Genomic DNA, 23,074 nt, shown 5'->3' on the forward strand with positions numbered 1-23,074 from the left:
GAGGCAGCTGGGGATGGGGAGGGAAGGAAGGGCCAGCTCCCCCGCTGACCCCAGTAGGCACCAATACTCTCTGGAATCCACCAAGACCAGGAGGCCCAGGCCCATCCGAACCAGGATGGGCCTGAATACAACTATTCTGTCAAACGGAATGAAGTCTGTTCCTTCTAATATATGTTCCAAGTATTTGATTCCACTCCAATCTGGGAAGTTAATCATATTATTGTTTTGTAATATGTCAGGGTTGTTCCAGATAGGTGTATGTTTGCATGGGATTAATGAAGACTCCGTCATTTTTAGGAACTCCCACCATGCTGTCAGAGATGCTTTTAAAGCACTCATGTCGTTTGATGTTTGAGCTGATAAACTGTTGTCGTATTAAATGTATTTTCAGCTTGGTATGAAACATTAACCACATATGTGCTGAATCAGTTATTCTATGTGATCCCGTATTGCAGTGACTTTCCTTTAACCTCCCAAGACCCGGACTCTTTCATGGCATGCATTTTTAATTTCTCTTTGCTATTTGGCCTGATTGGGACCTGATGACTGTAAAAAGAAAAAATTACTGTAATTTTTTTTTTTTTTTTTTACCTGATTTTTGTTTCTGAGAAAAATGCAATCCACATATGAGGAAATTCACAGTGGTAGTATAAATTCCTTGTAAGTGGATATCAGGCCCCTGAAGAGCAAAATTTAGTATTTTGGTCTGGACAACTCAAAATGTGATGTCCACATATGTGGACCCCAGGTCCTACGAGGTCAAGGGCTCTTTAAAACTTCCATGCGCAATGCTGGAGGACATTTGCATGGAAGGAAAGACCAGCATGAATGTGTGTGGCGTAGTGACTTTTCTCCTCCCCTCAACAGGCGGTAAACTAGATGGGAGGGAGAAGTCAAATTGAAGGGGGAAGTGTGTGGTGTAACCGAAGAGAGAAAGGGAGAAAAAACGTGGACTTACAGGCAAGGAACATCAGTCTTCAACCAGGAAGAAAGGGAGAGGACAGAGGGAGGGGGAAAAGTTGTATTTAGGGGACTCGGGCTCAACTTTGCTATTAGGACAACAATTAGTTAAAGTTGAGCTTAAATTCTTATTTTGTTATTCAATAAGGAACCTTTATTTCGAGCCCCTGTGAGAGGACACACAACTGAAGTAAGTGTATGATGTTTACTTACATTTCCACGTTTTGCCGCTGTTGTGTTCACGAGTTTAGTGTTATATGTTAAAAAAAATAAAGAAAATTAAAGAAGTAAGCGGTGGCTTGAAACAGCAGGAGGAACAATCGACCTCTGATACACGTGGCATGAGATGGACAGTGTCAGCTTTCACGATACAGACCAAACGCTGCGTATTAAACTCACAATATATGTGTGTGTGTCCACGTGTGTTTGTGCGTCCGTGGCCTGGTGAGGGGAGAAATGGCGCAAAGTACGGGCGCTCACAAAGGGAGGATAAAAATGTGAGAATCGGCGCGAGCGGCAGATGTTGAGAAAGTTTCGGAAGTGACGATTAAAATGTGTACAATACGCTCAGTGAAACCTGAGCCTTCATTTCACGGAGCATCGGAGTCCTGCCTGTTATGACTCATTTATAATATTTATAAAACCCCTGGAAAGCCATAAATGCGCACAAATGTCTTAAGTTAGGCGTTTGTTTTATTATAGCCCAATTACAGCATAACAGGGTTCTAGAGGGGTGGCATGTGGTGGAATGTGCTGGCATAGACCCCTAATGCCACCCTGTTGCATATGACACTATTGCATATTAAAATAAGATTGCATTAACACTTTGAGCCTAGCTACAGTTAACCTAGCTACAGTTAACACTAAATATAAATTCTAAAACTGAATATATTGCATAGTGTACCCCTCCCCCACCATTAACACACAAATTTTTCTTGTTTTCAGTAGCAACCGATGCTTATGATTGTGCCAGAGACTTATTGCCTTGTGCCACATGCTATACAGTATATCAAATCAAAATCACGTTTTATGTAACTGAAATGTTTAATTATGTGGGCTAAAGAAAATAATTAAGCTATAGACGATATTTATATGAAACATGTATACTTACTGCATTTGAATCTTTTTAACCATATGTAACACCTGGAAGAAACTTTACATTGGGTAGTAGTCTGATGAATTTGTTGTGCATTTAATGTATCCATACATGCCTGTACTGACTTATTAAGTTGGTTTATGTCAGTCAGTGAAAACTTGCTGGGATGACATGATGAAAATCTTGTTTGCATCTTGAAAAACCAAAAGTTGGTTGGTTTCATTGATGAGGAATCAAATAAAACAAAATAAAATGACAACCCCTTAAATGAAAGAATATATAAAAAATGGGGAGAACGATGGGTGAAGCAACTGTATGTTTAATATGTGTGGATTTTAAATGCAGCATGTCCCCAAGTCACTGGGTGTAGCCTCTAACACCCAGTCTAAAGCATCAGATAGAGCAGAGCTCCCCATTTCTCTCAGAACTGGGGCGCTGGCGTTCATAATCAGTGGATGTTTTTGGGTGATTAATGGTCACAAAACCCTTGAAAAGCAGATTAAAAATAATTTTGATCTTTAAACAGCCTAATTATATATTTGTTTCCCTTTATCCAGCCAGTATGCCTATATTTTATGTATTTATTGCTCGTTTGCCTTCTTGATTTATTTCTTAATTGTGTCACGCTTTGATGGGATCTGGAGGCCAGGGGAGAACTCCAGATTTTGACATTTGGAGCAGCACATGAACGCGTCTCCTCTTCTGCCCTGCCTGGTAAGCGGAGGCTGACTATCACACCCATGGAGAGACAGCTGCTCGCTGGCCGGGCAACTTTTGGACTCTTTGGGGAACAGAGAGGCCCGGGGCTTTGTGGTTTATTTTATTTGGAAACATTTTTCCTGCGGTTCTTATAGTCCCGCAGAGTTTGATAAACACGTCAGGTCAAGGTCATCTATATCCCCAGCAGGGAAAAAAAGAGCATGGCTGGAAGTAAGCAGCAACAGGGAGACTTGAAAGTAAGCATGATAGGGACAATTGAGCCTATATGTTCACTCAGTTGTTGATTGAGAAGGAAGGCCCTGTTCAATAATTCAAAACCCATTAAAACCCCATCCGCTTATCCAGGCTGCCAGTGGCAAAGAGGAGTAGAGTAAGTCTTGGAGTTATTGCATCATTCAGCTGCTACTGCTCCGGTATTTCAGGAAACACCCTCCTTTTGTGGAATTTATCCCAAAGCAGGCTTCACCTGCTCTAACTTTACAAGCACACACTTCACAGTGTTGTGACAGGGACTCACAACTGCCTGCCAACAAGACAAAAAGCCGGGCTTTCATGTTTTAAGTTGTTGCCACATGTCTGTCATGTGTTGACCTTCCTGCACGGTAACACAGTAGCACTCCTGTTCCCTTTATTGACAGCGTGCAGTTTACTGCAGTAGTAACAGGCACCTGGAAATGGACGGAAAAACGGTGACGAGGGATGTGTGATAAGTAGTAGTTAGTCCGAATGGATCCGTGCCCTGCATCAGTTTGTGTGAAAGCGAAGCAGATGACACCACAGCCTTTTTTTACAGTAACAGACATGTGTTTGTGATACCAAGAAGCCATGAACTCCCATTTTCATTTACTGCTTTGCCTCCTGAGCGATGTGTGTGCACGATATTTTCATGCACACACATATTTCACCATGTGTGTGTTGATGCCCCTGATTCAGCCCCCGCGGTAAATCAAATACATGTGACTGTAACTTGTATACTTAGACCTTTAATGGTCTGTGTGTTACTTTAACATTTTAGTTTGTATATGTGGAAACTCTGACACTACTTAGGAGTTACTGATTTTTTAAAATATTTTAAAAAATTTTAAGTTAATGACTTTTATGGACTTTAAGTGGCTGTTTTTTAGAGTTTAATTTTGTGCATAGTGTAGTGGTGTATATATATATCTGCTTGACAAGCAAAAGGTTGCTGGCTCAATTCTAGTCAGAGACACAAATCCTTTCAGGGGCCGTGTCATGAAGGGCAGCAGGTGTAAAGATTAGCCAAATCAATCATGTTTGACTTGGCAGAGTTACATTTGCTACCTGCTTTAAAAGTGCACATTGAGGTTAATTAAACGACAGATTTCCTCAGCGAGATACTAACTAGGTTAGGCTGTCCTTACTTCACATCAGCTTTGGCTGAAATTAACAAGATTTAGATTTACGCTAGATTAAAGAAGTAATGTGTGCATATCGACAGACACCCTATCAGGATCATCAAAATAGCAGTTCGCTTGTTGACTGTAGCAACAGCTAAGCAACAAATTTTTATCTGTGTACAGTTATCTCTTATATACAAGGACACATGGGATAACTGTAATGGTTGGGTTTTTTTTGTCTGTTTTTTTCCTCCAGGCTAAAAATAAAATACAAAGCATATATGACACATCATGCAGGATCCAAAGGGGAAATGAACTCCTTCCTTCATTTTTGCCCTGTGATTGATAGCTGGAGTCTGTTTTTATTATCATTTATAAATTTGGTTGTAAATGATAATAAACTCTATGGACAGAAAATTTGGTTATCATTTTGCCCTTTGATTGATAGCTGGAGTCCGTTTTTGTAAGCAGGTGGATCTCTGACACATTTTAAAAGCTCAAATATGAACATCTTAGGCCTTTGCAACAGTGGATCTAATAACTTTGGTTCTCTCTGGCGTGCTGGGTGGATAAAACAATCAGTTTGAAAATGGTAATGGATCGACAACAAAATTCCTAACTTAAAGATGATATGAATGGTTGTAACTCAAGTGTTTGTAGAAGTTTGGCTAAAAGTTAGCCTCTTTACTGTTTGTGTGCTCAGACTTAATTAACGGGTTAATGTGTGGATTGGGCATTTACACGACAGCGTGAATAAGCACCGTCTTCCGCTGTCACCTCATTGTTGAGTGAGTGTGTGTTGAAGGGGTTTTTGTCGTGGGGTGTCAGTTACAACGAAATCCCGCTTTTCAAACACTCTTCAGCACAAAGGCGGTTCAGCGGGCAGTGGATAATCGCATTACACACACGCCTCGTGAAGGCACACGCAAGCTTGTGAGCACAAGCGGAGACAAATCTGTCCCATTAGGGCCTCTCTGGTTCTCCAGTATGACACATGCTTAAAGGATGCCGCCATTAAGAAGCACTGAAACTGATTTCCTATTTGAGGCCTTGACTGTAGGCCTCTTCTCTCGCTGTTCCCCTCCGCCCCCTTTTGTGGTTTGGCTGCCAAATGGAATAGCTGGTCATATTTGGATCATGGCTTCTTGTTTAGATGTTTTTCATATGTGTGTTATCAGATTCATGACTGTGTTGGGCGCTCATGTTGCAGATCATTGTGACCAGTGACCTGTACTTTGTGTGTCTATGTGTGTGTGTGTCTGTGTCTGTGTGTACTTTTCAGGTGGCCGTGACTAAGATGACTTTATTTAGTCAGTCAAATCACAGCTGCTGTGTTTTTGCCCATGTGTGTTTATGTAAAAGCAGCCTGATTATCCTGTGACTTAAAACCAAAGCCAAGCTGTAGTTCCATTTGGTTTCCATACTCATTTAATCCCACTCCCCTTTGCTTTTAGATGGAAACAGCGGCACTTTAAGGTGCCACCCCAATTTCCATAAGGAAAGCAGACCAATTCAGCACTCTGCAGTGTTTCTGGGAGTCAAACTCAAGTGCTTTGTTCACAGCACAGTAGGTGAACATCTGAAGCTGTCTGGCCTAGGATTTACAAAACAGTGACTCTCCACATGGACACTTATTAGATGTACTCATCAGGTTTCAAATGTCAATGTGAATGAGAGCTTAAGTTCACAGGAAGTAAATCTGGACTGGAATAATTTCACAAACCCAAAGTCATGGAAAGTGGTGTGAGTCACTCAGACTTAGGGTTACAGTTTGTGCCTTTTTTTTTCTTCCCTGAAACAACAAACTGGTTTAGCAAAAATCCTAACATTCACGTCGCTAAAGAATTTCCTGGTCCTTAATAAATATGGGAACATTGGGAAAACATTACTGAATGTTTTTGAGCTAAAACTAAATAAGGGCTTCAAGTAATTAATGTTGTTACTTCAAACTAAGACACCGGGTAATCAAACCTTTGGAGGAGGTGGTTTAGCATCAGTAATGACTCACATCAGTGTGTAATATTATTTAATAAAATCTGTTCAGCTTATTTAGTGTGTCTGGAAGTTTTTCAAAGGTGTTAAACAAATGGAAAACCCTTCGCATTTACATTGGATGCATCAACTATCTTTTTTACTTGTTAGAAAAAAAATAAATAACCTCCATGTTTGCCTAAAGTAATTTCAATTTATCCTCCCCCTCCCTCTTTGTTGCTCCTCAATCACAGAGCAGCAGCGATGGCGCCCACTCTCGTCCAGGCCTACAGGAGGCGCTGGTGGATGGCGGTGACAGCGGTAATTGAAAACCTGCTGTGTTCGGCTGTGCTGCTGGGATGGGGCTCCCTGCTCATCATGTTAAAGAGGGAAGGCTTCTACTCTCACCTGTGCTCAGGTAAGATCAGAATCTCTGAACCTTGATATGGAGATAACACATCTATTAGACATTTGCATAGATTGTAAATAGAAGATAGACGTACCCAAAATACCAGCAGCCAAATTATGTGTTAGCAAGCTTGCTACAGTTTTTTGTTTTGGGAGGCTTCTAACTTTAAGCCCTGATTAAATCCTAACAATTCACCCCATCAACAGTTCCTATGAAGGCATAGAGACAATGCTCAAGTACATTTTAACATTGGAGTCCATGAGGACTGACTCATTTTAGAAACGTCCCTTGAGTGGCCATTTGAGGAACTGCAGGTTTTAAGGCCTCATCACTTGGAATTACTTTTCGGGAAACATATGTATTGTGTTCAAATGTGTCATTGCAATCTATAAAGCATGAGATTGTCTTGTTTTGGAAATTGCAGAAAAGTCACCTTTAAGACAAGTTTAGAAAATGGGGAAAATAATGCTTAGTTTTGGAGTCAAGTCAGAGCCCACAAAAAACCTGAAAGACCCAAATAGTTCTTGAGTGATCTCTCATCAAGCCTACACACTTGTTCCCACAGAAAATGACACAGCGCACACGTCTTTGGGTAACTCCTCTGGCCAGAAGGTTGAGGAGTGGGTCAGCTGTGTGGACCAGGAAGAGATGCTGAATCTGGGCTTCACCATCGGTTCCTTCTTGCTTAGTGCCACCACCCTCCCGCTTGGTATCCTGATGGATAAGTTTGGACCACGTCCCATTCGACTGGTTGGAAGGTAATATTGTAACATTTGACAATGTATTCGTATGTGTGGCTCATAAATGATCCTTGTATGTTTGGCTTAATCATAAAAAAATCTTCCTTGGCACATGTGGAGACGAGGAAGGAAAACTTGATATTCAATCAATTCATTTACTGGTAATTATGTTCTAGTACAAAAAGTAGATGGATCACATTCCCACAGCAGGAGCGAGAAGTTGATCCAGTTTCTGCAAATTACCGAGTGTAGGCAGTCCTCGTTTGTATGTGTGCACCTTTTCTCAGTACACGTGTAGTTAGTCTACAACCGTTCATGTAATTACAGGATGTGTTCTGTAAGGTAGAGCTTGGACTGACTTCAGAGCCAGACTCAGAGAGACACAAGAAAAAAAAAAAATATGAGAAGATCCGAAAAATTTAAAAGTGAGAAAAGAACAGTCTCATGTTTTTATGGTAGTTTCAGTTTAATCGAGAGACATAAGATTAAACAAAAACACATTACATAAAAGTTATACTTGCATGAAATAAACGTTTGATCCTCAAGTAAAACATGACTTGGTACTTGGTGGAGGAACCCTTTTTGGCAAGTGCATTTGTGCATAAGATGTTTCCTGTAGTTTGGTACCACATTTGCATACGTCTCAGGAGGGATTATGACCCACTCCTCTTTACAGGAATGCTTGAGGTTTCTTGGCTGCTCAGCAACTCGAAGCTTAAGCTCCCTCCATAGGTACTTTTTTTTATAGGGTAGAGGTCTGGGGGTTGGCTAGCTGCTCCTTTGTTGTGTTGTATTGTCTGTATTTTTGGGGGGTTATTGGTCATTGCCTAAAGACCCATCTGTGATCCACCTTCAGTCTTCTGGCTGCGGGAAAGGAGATTCTCATGATTTTAGGGTACATGGTCCCATGGGCAGCACGGTGGCACGGTGGTTAGCACTGTTGCCGCACAGCAAGAAGGTCCTGAGTTCAATTCCAACATCAGGCCGGGGTCATTCTGTGTGGAGTTTGCATGTTCTCACCGTGTTTGCGTGGGTTCCCTCTGGGTACTCCGGCTTCCTCCCACCGTCCAAAGACATGCAGCTTGTGGGGATAGGTTAATTGGATAATCCAAATTGTCACTAGGTGTGAATGTGTGAGTGAATGTGAGTGCGAATGGTTGTCTGTCCCTGTGTGTTGGCCCTGCGACAGACTGGCGACCTGTCCAGGGTGTACCCTGCCTCTCGCCCTATGACAGCTGGGATAGGCTCCAGCGCCCCCCGCGACCCTGAAAAGGATAAGCGGAAGCGAATGGATGGATGGATGGGTCCCATCCATTGGCCTCTCAGTCCTATGAAGTCGTCCTGCACGCTTAGCAGAAAAACAACCCCCAAGCATGTTTCCATTTCCTGCTTGTCTGTAGGGATGGTATTTTGTGGGTCATATTCAGCATTTTTCTTGCTCCAAACACGACAGATCGAGTTGGTCCCAGAGGGCTGAATTTTTGGTTATACCTGACAACCGCACTCTTTCTCCAAAGCCTACTCAGAATCATTTAGATGTTCACTGGAAAACTTCAGTTAGAGGTTGGGTTATCTTCAAAACAGAAGGGTAAAAAGTCATGTTACATAAACAAACACACATGATTTCTGCCTTTCTCATCCACAGTTTGACTTTACTTGACTTTTAAAAGTCAAGCGTGACACTTATCGGATTTGAATGTATTCAAAAAGCATTCAGGCTGTTAAATCATTGACCAACTGTTTTATAAACCAGACTTTTTATAGCTGATTTAGACTTCTGGTCTTAGTCTTTGTAGACGCTTCAACATAACCTCCATAAGTGGCTGACACCGTTGTTAGTTTTATGTGTCAGCCTCGATGGAAACTGATAAAATGCTGATTTGGCAGATGACAGATTTTACGCCTGAGTTCCTGTCACAACTTCAAAGGGGTTTTGTGTCTCTAGCTGGAACGAATCAACAATCTCTCCAAGTCACCAAGCTACCCACTGTGGCGACCCCTTGTGGATAAGATAGCAGCAGAAAGTAGCTTTTTATTACTGCCGACGATGTCACCAGCAGCTAGCTATCTCGAGGTTTCATTATTTTTCTCTCTCTTTGTTGCAGCTCATGCTTTGGTCTGTCCTGTATTATGATGGCCACCTCTGCCTACAAGACCGACAGTGAGTAAAAACAGACAAGATATTGATGAGATAAATGATGCAAAATGGCACACAGGCTTTATAGAAGTCTGTATACCTGGATTTTTTTTTAATCACTGTAAAAACAAACTGATTTTTATCACTGATCAATAAGGTATCTATCTATTTGCATGACAAATGAGTTATTTAAAAAAAATTGTTCCTACCTGTCACTCATAACTTATAATTTTAAGCCTAATTAAAATTTAGATTAATTTTAGGGTTATATGAAAGTGTCTGTCACACTGGCTGGAACCATTTTATGTACCAGCTTGTTTATTTAAGCTGCTGTCTGTGTTGCTCAATATTACACTTAAACCACAGAGAAAGTGAAGGAGTTGCAGCTGCATCAATGTGTTTCACCACACCCTCATCTTCACACCACTTCACAAGTTAAAAGCCAACTGCTTTAGTGAATATCCGCTGCGGTTAAATTTTAAGGCCCATGGTAATTTGCTTGTTTTTGAAGGCGGTCTCCTTAAATGTTAACTTAAACTGACTTCTTGTAAAATGAAGTCCTCCAGTTTACCAAAGCGAGTTTTAATGTTTCTCTTGCTTTCTCTGCAGTCCTCTCAGCGCTCATCTTCCTGGCTCTTTCTCTGAATGGCTTCGGAGGCATCTGCCTGACCTTCACCTCCATCACGGTAAGACACATGGCTAACAGGCGAAGGGATAAGACATGCAGTATGGCTGATTAATTGAGGGGAATAGTGTGATATATATATATATACTGCACAGGCAGCTCAATATATAACCTATCCAGAGCCCTCATCAGTTGTTTCAGTTCAGTTCTTTCTGCTGTGACAAAACAAATTTCCCACGTGTGGGACTAATAAAGCTTGTCTTGTCTTGTCTTGTCAACGGCCAGTTCCAGTGCAGTTGGTTTCATGTTCACATCTCATTTATTGGTATCGTTGTGTCTTTTGTGATGTTGTTAGAACAAGACAATCACTCCACTCAGTACCAGTTTGGATTTATTTTTGGGTGGCAAAGGTCTTATTCCATGTGGTCAACTTTACAAAACCCCTAAATTAAAAGAAGGGAGCCTTTGCATGGACACCATGTCTTGTATTTCTTAACAGTTGATAGTAGTATGACTGGTAATCCTGTGCAGTACAATCAGTAACATTAAATGCTATTAGTCATCTGGTAGTCAGTCAGTAACTCTATGTCCTATAATATAATTTAACACCATCTATTTACATAACTCTTTCTAAGAAAGTAGTGACAGGGTTTTATTTTTTTATTCTTCCTGGAACAAATGAGCAGAAACATTTTAGTAGCATGGTTGGTCTCTCAGCTGACAAAATGGCATGTGTTGTTCTGACTGGGTGGGGGTAAGGGGTGGTGGTGGTACGGTGTGTGATGTCCACATCAGGCATGTGCATATGCGTGTGCTCTATCAGCAAGTGTGTTTTTTTAAATCATTGTCCTGGCAAGTATTTAGGTTGGTGCTTAGTCCTGGTACAGTGTTTTCGTCAGAGTGCACATGACTTCTACCACATGGAAAGTTTCCACCAATTGCAGCCCAAGGGTGACTACACACCCTCCCTAGTGCTCGGCCCCTTTACCTCTAATCAAAGATACTCAAGGACACATTGAGCACACATTGAGCTCTTCCTCGCGACCTTCTTCCTGCTCTCTTCAGTTTCTCCGCTCAGCAGTCAGCAGAATAATCACTACACAACCTTTTAAACTCTGCATGACTGTGCACACATGCGGATGCGCAAATGTGCGCGCACGGGGAGATGAACAAGAAACAGCTGTTTAAATGCTGAAGTTAAAGACTGACTGTGGACAGATGACCTTATCCTGGGACCTTTTTCTCTTTAAGCTTGCAAACTGCTTACGTGGGTGTTTTTACAGAAAGAAAAGCGTTAGAGGAGTCTATTATGAAACTGGATGCCATTGGGTATGAAAGATGTTTAGGGTGATATAAACCAGACAAACAGTGCAGATGTTTAAAAAAAAAAAGTGTAACTTGCAGGGACCTGTTGGTGGTGACTCAGCAGGTAGACTTTTTTCTTGTTTCTACATTGAACAAAATCGCAGCGTTGAATTTTGATGAAATGTTTTGGAAGTAGTCCAGCAGCAAATCGACAGAGTGGTTCGTTCGTTCAGGTTTTTACAGATGCTGCTGACTCATCTTTTTTTTTTTTTTTTTTTTTTTACACAACAGTGAAAGATGTTTAATTAGCACTTCTTCCCCCCCAGGTAGAGGTGTACAAAAACAACACCAATTTTAAAAGCAGAAACGAATGCAAAATTAAGAATATAGCTACGTTTCATACTCGCGTGGCTAACATTACATTAAGGAAACAGGCATAACACATGCAGGAACGTGGAGCTCCTTTTAGTGTTAGCTCACGCCGACACAGAATGTTCTTTCAAGCCTATCAGACAAACACGGCTAATAACACACGCACACACACACACACACACACACACACACACTGTTGAGTAATGATCAGCTGCCCCCTGTTGTTTGTCCCTGACTGACCTCCGTGTCCCTCGTTCCTTCCCTCTGTCGACACTTCTAATCAGGGTGAGGTTTACCAACACCGAGTGACCTCAATGCTGCTGCTTTTCTAAAGAGTGCAAGGGCAGACACACACAGACGTAAATTCACAAATGCCATCATAATTTAAACCATGTGGTCGAGAGTTATACAAGACCATCTCAGTCGTTTTGCGGTATTGTGCTCTGAGTCAGTTACTGGGGGGAAACTCCCAATACAAAGCCCATCATTGGATTTTTATACAATACATAAATATAGTAATTCATTTAGACAGACATTATAACTTCAGATTCTTTAAACTTGGGGCCGGTCTTAATTGGGATGGAAATTCTATGGATGGATTTCCTATAGAAATGTCTGTAGGAACCGCTGATGTCTTTGTCAGTAAGAAGACTGTAAAGCTGACAGAAGCACTGATGAACGTCCACATTTTATCCTCATTCTTTACAGTTTTCACATTTTCCAAAAGTGGACTGGACGTTTGGCGTTGATGAAAGTTTTAACATTTTTAACTCCATAACCTTGATCAGGGTAATTAACTCTGCCTCACTTTCACAGGTACTCTTGGTCCCCCTGTGATGTCCGTACATGTTCAGTGTTATTTTGTAATAATACATTCATGTTGCCAACAATAACACAAGATTGGCATAAAATTGTAAAATCATTTGAAGAGATGCTGTCAATTACAACAACAGGTTAAAAGATTGTGGGTTTTATTTCAAGGAGGAGTGACATAATTGAGTTTGGTTGAATATTAAATAAAAACAACTGAACACTGGGACATTTGAGGTGCAGTATCTTGCACAATGAGCTGAGATCCTGTGTGGGTGATGTAAAAGAACAACAACAGGCGCCAAAAGCTGCAATTGTGACGCCCTGTAGTTTTCAGTTTTCTGATTTCTTTCCTTCATGAAATATTTAGTTTGACTCATTACTGTGCTCAATATGCAAACACACCTTTAGTTTTTTTGGTTTTACCAACTAATTAAAGCCTTAAATGACAACAAGGTGATTCACAGACACCTTCTTTTCCAGTGAGTCACATTGTTAGGAATGCATGAGGTCCTTTGAACGCCCTATGTTCTCTATGTACAGAATGAAAGTTTTTCTGCTCCCAGTATCATGTCATTCATTTTTAAAGGAATGAAGCCTGGCCTGCAACTGACAATGCAAATACTTTACCACTGGCATGCGATTAGACAATGCAGCTACTTCTGTTAATCATGTTCCTTGTAATGACTGTGAAAGTTGTCAGTCTGCTTCTGACCTACTTTTAAATTTACTCAGTGAATAGAAGCAACTTCAGGGAATTGGGGGGGAAAAGGTAATTATCGTACATACCCTAATATTAAAAAGTCCCTAGTCTTTATACAAGTCCACTACAGCAGGCTTTTGACGGCTTTGCTAACACTCTGAAGTTGACAGTTTGACCAAACTGCGAACACTGAGGGAGGGAGCAAAAAGAAGTCTGTGCTAATCGGCTCCAGTTTAGGGTTTCCTGCTGGGATCTCCACAGAGGGAGGCTCTGCAAATGTAGCGTTGGGAGATCAAACACAAAAAGTTTTACTCCTGCTACCTGTCTTTTTTTTTTCTTACCTTGCTGATTTTTTATTTATTTATTTTTTTCTTGTGGCTTGTCCTGTCTGGCAGATTTGTGATCTGAATGTACAGTGGTGAAAGAACAGCTCTTCTTCATGTGAATTACATTATATGTGGTTTGGTATGACAATGCAGAGGCAAGACAGGTGGGGGGTGAATGCACAACTGCCGCACCTGTAAGACACAAAAGACAAAACAAACATACAGAACCTGGAACACAAAAATGAGAAAATACACAGATACATAAGCCAGCAATCTTCTTATAGTGTGTGTGAGTGTGAGAATGCCCGTGTCTTTGTCACAGATGTGCTTGCTGATTTGATACTCCCATCTGTCTTTCTTCCTCTCCTTTTTTTCCTTTCCCTTCTTGCGTCCTGTCTTTCAAAATTTCACTGCTCATTAATCTGCTATTTGGCCCATTCTCCCAGTGATTAAAGTCTTAATTAAACTCAGTGCCAAAGCCTTACAACACCCAAGTGAGTGAGCACGGCAGGAGTAGAGCCTGAACTCATTAGCTGTGGCAAGTGAATGGCTAAATCCTTTTTTTTTATGTGTGTGATTTTGACCCTGTGTGTGCGTCCATACAGTCATGCGTTTGTGTCCACATCCCCCTAGCAGCATTCGCATGCATAAGTGTTGCAAGGCCCTGTAAAAAAAATATTTATTTAATAGGATCTGACAGAACACAGAGGTAGATGATAGACATTTGCACTTTCCATATTTGGTAACCTGACATCTTACAACATGAGATGCAAGCTCGGAGGGCCCCGTTTCCCACATTCCATAAACTTCCACAGCACTGCAGACCTTATGTTCATAGACGAGCTGTAATTCAGTTCTCAGAAGTGCTGAATGAGGACGGGTGTTCTTGCGGTTGTTTTTCTCCTCTCACTCAGACAGGCAGACTCTCTCCTCGAACATCCTCAGGAAAGCTTTTCTTTCCTGTTTACCTGCCAACATCTCACTTCAGTGTCAGCAACTGAAGTGACCTCATGCTTCCTCGATAAAGCGCAGGCACCACAGCTTGCACATCGTCACAGTTATGTAATCTCAGGACAGCAGACAAAATTCATACATGGATGAAAAAGCACACCTCTCACCCACACCTTCCACCTTACATCTTGTTTGGCACAAAGGCCAAAATTTTGATATTTGGTTATAAAACTCCTGAAGACCCTTTTCTATGCAGCTCTGAATCCCAGTGTGTCTAAGTGATGGGAAAATTAAGGACTGCAGAATGTGCTATAAGAAATATTTATAGTAATTAGAAGGGATCTGTAATCTGTTAAAGGTACTATAATTAATATTTTTAACCAACATTTGCTCAAATAACTATGTATAATGTAAGATTAAACAAACTGCGGTTTTCTTAGCTCTACAGAAGTTTATACTCTTCTTACAAATTATTTTAGGTTTTCCCAACCCACAACTTTACTGCTTTGGTTCTCACCGCTATCTCGGTGCAGCTGTTTCCAATGAAAAGCCTTGTGTACACTTGCTGATACGCTAGAAAATACAAAGCGAAGTTACACTAGCAAACATCGCTTGATATTTCACTAAGGATTTGGTGGAGAGGGTAGGGAAAGTAGAGTGAATATTGCATTTAAACGTATAGGCTTGTAACACAGGACTCCAAATAAAATGCTGATGTTGCACCATGTTGACTGGTTGTGCAAACTGAAGCAAGTTGCGTCCAAGTCAGCCGTATCAACTTTCTAAGTAGCCTAAGCTGGTGTTGTTTTCAGCTCATTCTTAATTAATAGAGGTTTAAATAACTTAAAGAGATAATGATTTTTCGCATAAAAAAATTCTATATCTCTATACATCATCTCCCAATAAAAATGTTAGGAGGTCAACGTTGTGCTCCTTTATGTTTAATAAATGCTCTCTGCCTCGATAACGTCAGTGTAAGGGTGTGGAAACTGTCTGGGAGACAACAGTGGCACTGACGGCGTAGGGAGATTAGGTGACGTTTGAAGGAGGTTTGGAAAACTGTGGTCATTGGGAGAAAGAGAAAGAGAGAGAGAGAGAATAGTAAGCTTGTCATCCAGCACAATTAAAATCCTACACATGTGATTTTTATAATCACGATTAACCCATTTAAAACTCTAATTAAAAGGACACTTACTGTGCCACAAGCACAATAGGTCACTGTTGTGTTTGCTAAGCTCCTTGTCACTGTAAATAGGTTGACCTAATATATGGTGTCCTAGTGCCTAATGCCCACCACCTTGCCCCCCTCATGCTAGGTCAGAGGAAACTAGTCAAGTCTGAACTAGTTTGAATTTTATTTCTTTGTTTTAATTGCAAGGATAACAATGTTTCTAAGTATAGCATAATCCATTAATGAGCCATGGGGCCATGTCTTCATTTCTTCTTTGTTTTGACATGGAAACTAATATTTTTAATGAGTCTGCTCTGCAGGAAGAGAGAAGTGTTACTGGGTGCAAACGCTGCAGGCTAGAGCAGTGAACCGTTGCTGTTAGGAGCAACCTCATCAGTGTTCAGTATTTCGTCCTGCTAACACAAAGCAGACCACTGCCCTCTGCTGGCAAAATAACATAGTGAACCTTCACTAAAATAAATGATGAACTCCGGGTAGTCCATGGACCACTGTGAATGTTTTTATATGTGACCATGTCTGTTTTGTCTACATGTCCCTGTGCCTACAGCTCCCCAACATGTTTGGTGCCCTGAGCTCCACCATAATGTCTCTGATGATCGGCTCCTACGCTTCCTCTGCAGTCACCTTCCCTGGAGTCAAGGTAAATTAAGGATATGTTAACAAATACACTGTTAAAGTTACACGCTTAGATGAATTTCTCACATAAACCGGGTGGAGTTGTAACTGTGAGTCTACTTCAGAGTGCCTTTGAAATGTTAGAAATGTTATGGATGGAGTTATAAGGCATAAACATTGAGGTACGCCACTGTAAATAAATGCATAAATGTGTCTGGATGGTTTCTAAGCACGCTCACCGTAAAAACTTTACAAGGTGATAATGTCTGTGTTGTGTTTACAGCTTGTTCTGTTTCCGCCATGTGGTTTAAAAAAAAAAAACAGTGAGCGAGCACACCTTTAAACACAAGTGAAACATGAGTGTAAAAACACAACTTCTTTTCCCTCCCAGGCCATCTACGACGCAGGCGTGTCGTTCACGGTGATCATGTGGACGTGGGCGGGTCTTGCCACATGTGTCTTCATAAATTGTTTTGTAAACTGGCCCAAAGAAGGTTTTCCAACACCTGAAGAGGTGGACTACAGGTCTGTTTGTTTTTGTTTTTTAATATTGATACAGTAACTGTTGATGACAACCGTAACTCCGTAATTGAAACCCTCCTGTTTATTGGTAACAGTAAGATCCTCCATGTTCAAGAGCCACCTTCATCTGAGCAGAAGGTTGTTGGTGAGAGACTGAGCCACCAAAACGGAGACATCCGACGCTCCACAGAGAAGCTTGCTAATGGACATGAGGTTGCACCCAGTAGGTCAACAAATCTGTCCTCTTTTCCTTCTGCAGTTTGCGTGAATGTGAATGGTGCACTATACAAGTGCCAATCTATATTGAGGTAAATAGATTGGATATAGAGCAAGCCATCTACTAATTAAAAAGTTGGTGGTCCAATGTTGAATATTGTGAATGTTGGGTAGAAAAAGCACTTGGGTATAGAAAACAGTGCTTATCCGAATGTAATTGAGGCAATTTAAAATTTTAAAGTGCTTTGAGTGCTTGAGCAGAGTAGAAAAGTGCTATATAAGAACCACTTTACCATTTAACACAGTTGTGCCACTTTGAAGGAGAATATAGTATGTTATAGTTTTGTGGGTAAAACTACATTTTTTCCAACTGTAAAATTTTAAGATTTGTCTTATGGGGTCTTGCTTTTTGACCCCAAAAGATACAGAGTCCCCACACATGTGTGACTGTACGGATATAGGTCCCCCAAAATGAGTAATGCAAGTGTACCCACACACACAGCCACAATGCTCGCAGTCATGCACCTTTTGTTTTGTGGCCACAATAAAATTCTGTCCCATTAATCATCTTGCAACCCCTCAAATTATAAAATTGTAGACAAACTAGAAAAGTGCCTCACGTCTTGCACATGTCAGGCTGAGAACCACTGATTTATTTTGTGTGATATTACTGAGAGACTGGATCTCCCACAAGGTTTACGGTAAAAGTTAGAAATCTGAACCACTTCTCCTGAATTTCCATCACAATCATTACAGGAAAATAAAAACACTCGTCCTCTCACAGATGCGGTTCCTTTCCGTCGGTCTGTGTTTTCTCCCATCTTCCTCTGGAGTCTGGTTACCATGGGGATGTCCCAGTTGAGAATCATCTTTTATATGGGGGCAATGAACAAGATGCTGGAGTTCCTGATCACCCATGGAGAAGAGCACCGTGAGTGTCCAACCCTCAAACACAGTCAGTATTTACAGTACTGTGAAAAACCTTTGAGCAGTACTGACAGAAATGCTCTTTATTATATGTATCTTCCAGCGTCTGGCAAGCTAGCCAAGGAGGCAGAAGACAATGGTGAGCACTGTAGTAATAAGGCTTTAAACTGAAACTTGTTATCTTTGTTATTTTGTCTTCTCTTAATTTAATGTTTTGTCTTTCAGTGGGTTTCTACTCGTCCACCTTTGGCATGCTACAGCTGTTGTGTCTGGCCACATGTCCTCTGATTGGCTACATCATGGACTGGAAGATGAAGGAGTGTGAAGAGGATCAGACAGTCCCCTCAGGCAGACAAGAGAGGTATGTGCAGAGAAACTTGACAGATTTGGGAATAAACATTCATTTATTATTCGCCTTTATTGGGTAGTTTGACAGTAAAGACATGAATATAGGATGATGGAGAAGGACTGACTAGACTGACGAGGCCATTTATATATGAGAAGCACACACTGTATGTTGTGATGGGAACTTCTTTGCCTGTGTCCTCAACAGGCTCACCAGTGGACCCAAAAGAGACCGTAAGATTCAGAAGGTGACAAATGCAATGAGGGCGTTCATCCTCACTAACCTGCTGCTAATTGCATTTGGAGTCTGCTGCCTCATCGACAACCTGCCTCTACAGGTAATGCCTTATTCTGTGACAACAACGATACAACAGTAATTAGTGTGATGCATTAATTCCCTGACTTTTTCCATCTCTTTTCAACCTTAGATCTTGACCTTCATCCTCCACACTATGGTCCGAGGCTTCATCCACTCCTGCTGTGGAGGACTTTATGCTGCTGTGTAAGTGCTGATAAATCTTTGTACAACACAATTACATGCAAAGTTTCACAAAAACCTAATTTTTAAATCACATGGCATTTAAGTGACGTAATAACTGGAAGAAGTGCTCATCAAAGTGAACATATGTTGAGTTTCAGGTTCATTAATAAGACAACTAGGATTTCACTTAATCTTGGAAATGAGACAATGGACTCTTTTCTGACCCATTTAGTGTGATTATCTAACACCATATAAACACCAAAAAGCGCGGCTTTACAGTGTGATAAAAGCAACCAGATGTGGTAACAAAAGGAGGGGGGATCCTGTATTGTGTGCCCGGAGACCACACTGCAACCTTTCAGCTTATGCATTGCTTTATACATTTTATACTTATTCAGTATGACATGCATAATTATGTCATTGTAGGATTGGTACATATCTAATTGTTCATTATCACCCAACATCGTGTGGGCAAACATTAAACTTGTTGGTTATGAGTGCCCTCCAGAGCCACATCAGCATGAAAACAAGCTCTCGCTGGCACTAAATCCTGCATTTCAACATAGATGTTATGTCTCCAACACTAAATCAGCTGTTTTTATTTTATGTATTGTCAGCCTATTGTCACTTGGTATTTCACGCTAACCACTAAATCTTTCCCACAGCTACCCGTCCAACCACTTTGGCACGCTGACAGGCCTCCAGTCCATGATCAGCGCTGTGATCGCCCTGCTGCAGCAGCCACTCTTCATCGCCATGGTTGGACCATTGAAAGGAGACCCCTACTATGTGAGAAAACACATTTTCTCTGCATGCCTGCGAACTTCACAATGAGACGCCCATAAAAAGCTCTCAGCATTGTTTATTGCGCCACCAACTATCCATGGGATAACTGAAATTGTAAATGAAATGAATTTGCATTTGTTAGCTACAGTTTTATACACATTAATTTCATTAGGTAATGAGTGCACTAAGTGAAGACTGAAGAGGCCAAATGGTAATCCTAAATTGGATCATCATGTTGATTCACCTCAAAATGTCCACATGACCACTCAGTGTATGTTAAAACAATCATTCAGGTTTAAAACATAATGAGTCCTAATCACTCGGATCACCTGCAAATGTTTTATCTAGAGCCACATAGTAGGTTGACATTCAGCAAGTATAATATGAATATAGAAAAAATATATATAATATAGCAAAAATATTTGAGCTTGGGTGTCACATGAGTTACAAATCTGAAGACATTCCCTTCTGCTTCTTTTGTTTACTGCAGCTAAACTAGCCTGTGAACATATTAAACACTGTGTTATTTTGAGAATGTTAGCACTGTAACATTAGCATTTTAGCACAAACCATGACTATGCTTAAAGGAGACAAATTATACGTGTCCCTTTGTTTGCTTACATAGTTAAGTAAAATTTAGTGTTTGCTTACATTGGTAAGTAAAATTTAGCCAAATCTTCTGGCTTCAGGCTGGTCTAAACAGGGAATTTTCCTTAAGGTTAAAGCTCTCTACATGCCTGAGATAAAGAGGAGGGGCTTACAAGCCTAGGGTTCTGTTTATGGAAGCCAGATGAGGGGCCAGCCAATCAGAAAAAAGTAGGCTTTTAGGAATGCCCCCCCTAAAAAAAAATACAAACTAAGAGTTAGAAGGGCTGTTTTCAAAGAACAAGCTGCATAATTGGCCAGAATAGGACGCGAGAAAGTTTGAGATTTAATCTGTTGTTGTTGTTTTCAGTTGATCGGTTCTTGCTACATGTTAAATGTAATTTGATTTTATATGGGTTATTGTCTCAGTTGGTTTCAAACAGTTTTAAAGTTTTCTTCCTGTAGTTTAAAAATAGTCACAGTTGAAACTGTCAATTTTAATTATGGCCTGACAATGTGAATCATAATTACAACTGTCCATCTTCCTGATCTTTCTTTCCTGCAGATCAACCTCGGCCTGCTGATCTTCTCGTTTACTGGCTTCCTGTTGCCAGGTTACCTGTTCTACCACTGCAGACAGCTGACGAGGGAAAAGAAGGCCAGAGAAAAGCTGGCTGCCAATCAGGAGATGGAGGCGCTCAACCACACCAACGCCAATGGCTGCAAACCTCACACTAATGGCTTCGCTGCTATAGATGCTTAGAGAACACAACAGCTTAGGATAGGGGGGGACAGTAGGATTAGATATGAAATAAGCAACCATAAAGTTATGTTAAGTTTTGTTTTTTGTTTTGTTTTGTTTTTTTAAGCTGGTGCTAGTTCTCGTAACAAACCACATCAGAAAGAATATGATATCCCACATGTTTGTATTTTAGGGAGATTTGTCATCACTTGTTTTGTTTTTTTATTTATTTTGGTCTAGGTCAAGGATCAAGTTCGTGTGTTTAAAAAGCCATGGATTTCATTTGATATCACAGTACTTGAAATACTATGATATAGTTTTCTAAGACTTATAATCATGACAATACTAGTTAACACCAAAGAACTGCTTGAAGATATTAAGTTACACTTCCAGTTCACAAGCTTGTGGGGATAGGTTAATTGGATAATCCAAATTGTCACTAGGTGTGAATGTGCGAATGAATGTGAGTGTGAATGGTTTTCTGTCCCTGTGTGTTGGCCCTGCGACAGACTGGCGACCTGTCCAAGGTGTACCCTGCCTCTCGCCCTATGACAGCTGGGATAGGCTCCAGCGCCCCCCGCGACCCTGAAAAGGATAAGCGGAAGCGAATGGATGGATGGATGGACTTCCAGTTCAGTATTTTAGGACTCAACCATTTAGTTCTCTATATGGACAAAAGTAATAAGTGACTCATTTCAATAATTGAATTCAGGTGTTTCCAGTCCCACTGCCACAGGTGTATAAAGTTACGTGCCTCACCAGCTGCCTGCCTTTACCAACATACCAACATTTGTGAAATAATGGGTCGCTTTATGGAATTCACTGACTTTAAGCACAGTGCTGTAATAGGATGGCTTTGTTACCACCAGTCAGTTAGTGGGATTTCTTCACTTAGATATTCCATGATTAGTTGTAAAAGGGGTTATTGCAAAGCAGAAGCGTTAAGGAACCACAATTAATTCAGTTAATAAATGGTAAACCAAATAAAGTCATAGAGTGGGGCTATTGAGTGCTGAGGCGCATAATGTGTAAATGTTGCCAACAAGCTGACTTGATAACTCTGGAGTTCCAAACCTCCTGTCGCATTAACATCAGCACAAAAACTGTACGCCAGGAGCTTCGTGGCAGGCCAAGAAGCTCCTGTAAGTGTATTGTGTAGGTGGTCTAAAGTGTAGATTAATAGTGCTTTTTCTACTGTAGTCTCCAACAAACTCTTAACAAAAAAACAAAACAAAAAAAACACACACAGTAAGTAACACTGTTAATACATGTGAAAAAAAAAATCCTAAAGACCTAGACGATTTGAACATTTCAATATTTATGAGAACTTCAGCTCTTCACAAACGTTCTCTGATTGAAACACAGGCGGACACCACATCTACCTCCATTTACTTTTTCTTTTTTTTGTACTGTCACTCTTTAACAGACTCCTTTGCCTATCCAGCATTTTCATTTAAATTAAAATACCCGAGCTGAACAGAGAGATTTCTCCTCGTGCATTTGTGTGATTCAGAGATGAAGTTTAACCAGCTTATTTTCCCCTCACATTCTGAACTCTTTTATAAATATAAACATCTATAGGAACACATTTTGTAACTTTTACAAAGAAAGAACGGGATGGGTTTTGGTAATTGTGACGCACAGTGTGTCAGTGTTGGGGACTACTTTATACTACTTTATGCACAGAAATGAACTAGTGTGTGTATAAAATGTGTATTGAAGTGTAGTTTTTATAATTTCTGTAGCATTAAAAAGGGAAGCGCTTCATTATCAGCTAATGTTATTTTGTAGCGGGCCTATTCTAAAGGAAGCTCGGGTGATTTAATGTTTATTCTGCTCAGTTTTGTATTGCAGGTAAAGCAAACGTCCTCCAGCAAATTGTCTTGTAAATAAGTGTGAGGTGTGACTTGTATTTTATGATCTGCCGCTTGCTTAACATTTTTGTGTACAGTATATTAAGTGAAGACTGAGGAGGAAGTGGCTGGGGTCAAACTTGTTTGTTGTAAATGTGATTTTTAACTCGATAAAAACACATCTAGCTGCAGCACGTGGTCTCAGCCAATGGCTGGCAAAAACAAAATGTATTTTTATTCCAAAGTGTTGTGTACATGATCTACATGACCTTGTGTCATTGTGTTGTGTACATGTTTGTTCTGTACAAGTGTCCACAAATTACAGCA

At 40.7% G+C, this 23,074-nt stretch overlaps 1 protein-coding gene across 1 annotated transcript; it reads left to right on the plus strand.

The window, feature by feature from the left end:
• Window positions 1-879: 879 nt before the first annotated feature.
• On the plus strand, window positions 880-21,345 carry slc43a1a (solute carrier family 43 member 1a). The gene is made up of 15 exons (XM_005723156.1): window positions 880-1,150; window positions 6,360-6,523; window positions 7,080-7,272; window positions 9,360-9,415; window positions 10,001-10,077; window positions 16,223-16,315; window positions 16,682-16,815; window positions 16,908-17,035; window positions 17,813-17,959; window positions 18,059-18,094; window positions 18,181-18,316; window positions 18,509-18,638; window positions 18,729-18,802; window positions 19,447-19,570; window positions 20,718-21,345. The coding sequence occupies exons 2-15, from the start codon at window positions 6,370-6,372 to the stop codon at window positions 20,913-20,915; spliced, it is 1,680 nt and encodes a 559-aa protein (XP_005723213.1). The 5' UTR covers window positions 880-1,150; window positions 6,360-6,369; the 3' UTR covers window positions 20,916-21,345.
• Window positions 21,346-23,074: the final 1,729 nt, after the last annotated feature.

The sequence above is a fragment of the Pundamilia nyererei genome, unplaced genomic scaffold, assembly GCF_000239375.1.
Source record: "Pundamilia nyererei isolate P.nyererei 1_Seehausen unplaced genomic scaffold, PunNye1.0 scaffold00008, whole genome shotgun sequence".
Classification (NCBI taxonomy): Eukaryota; Metazoa; Chordata; class Actinopteri; order Cichliformes; family Cichlidae; genus Pundamilia; species Pundamilia nyererei.

Coding starts and splice junctions, on each gene's coding strand:
- slc43a1a (XM_005723156.1), top strand. CDS start 6,370: ATGGCGCCCACTCTCGTCCAGGCCTACAGGAGGCGCTGGTGGATGGCG. Junction 16,316..16,681: donor TCACCTTCCCTGGAGTCAAG/GTAAATTAAGGA, acceptor TTTCCCTCCCAG/GCCATCTACGACGCAGGCGT. Junction 18,803..19,446: donor GGAGGACTTTATGCTGCTGT/GTAAGTGCTGAT, acceptor TCTTTCCCACAG/CTACCCGTCCAACCACTTTG.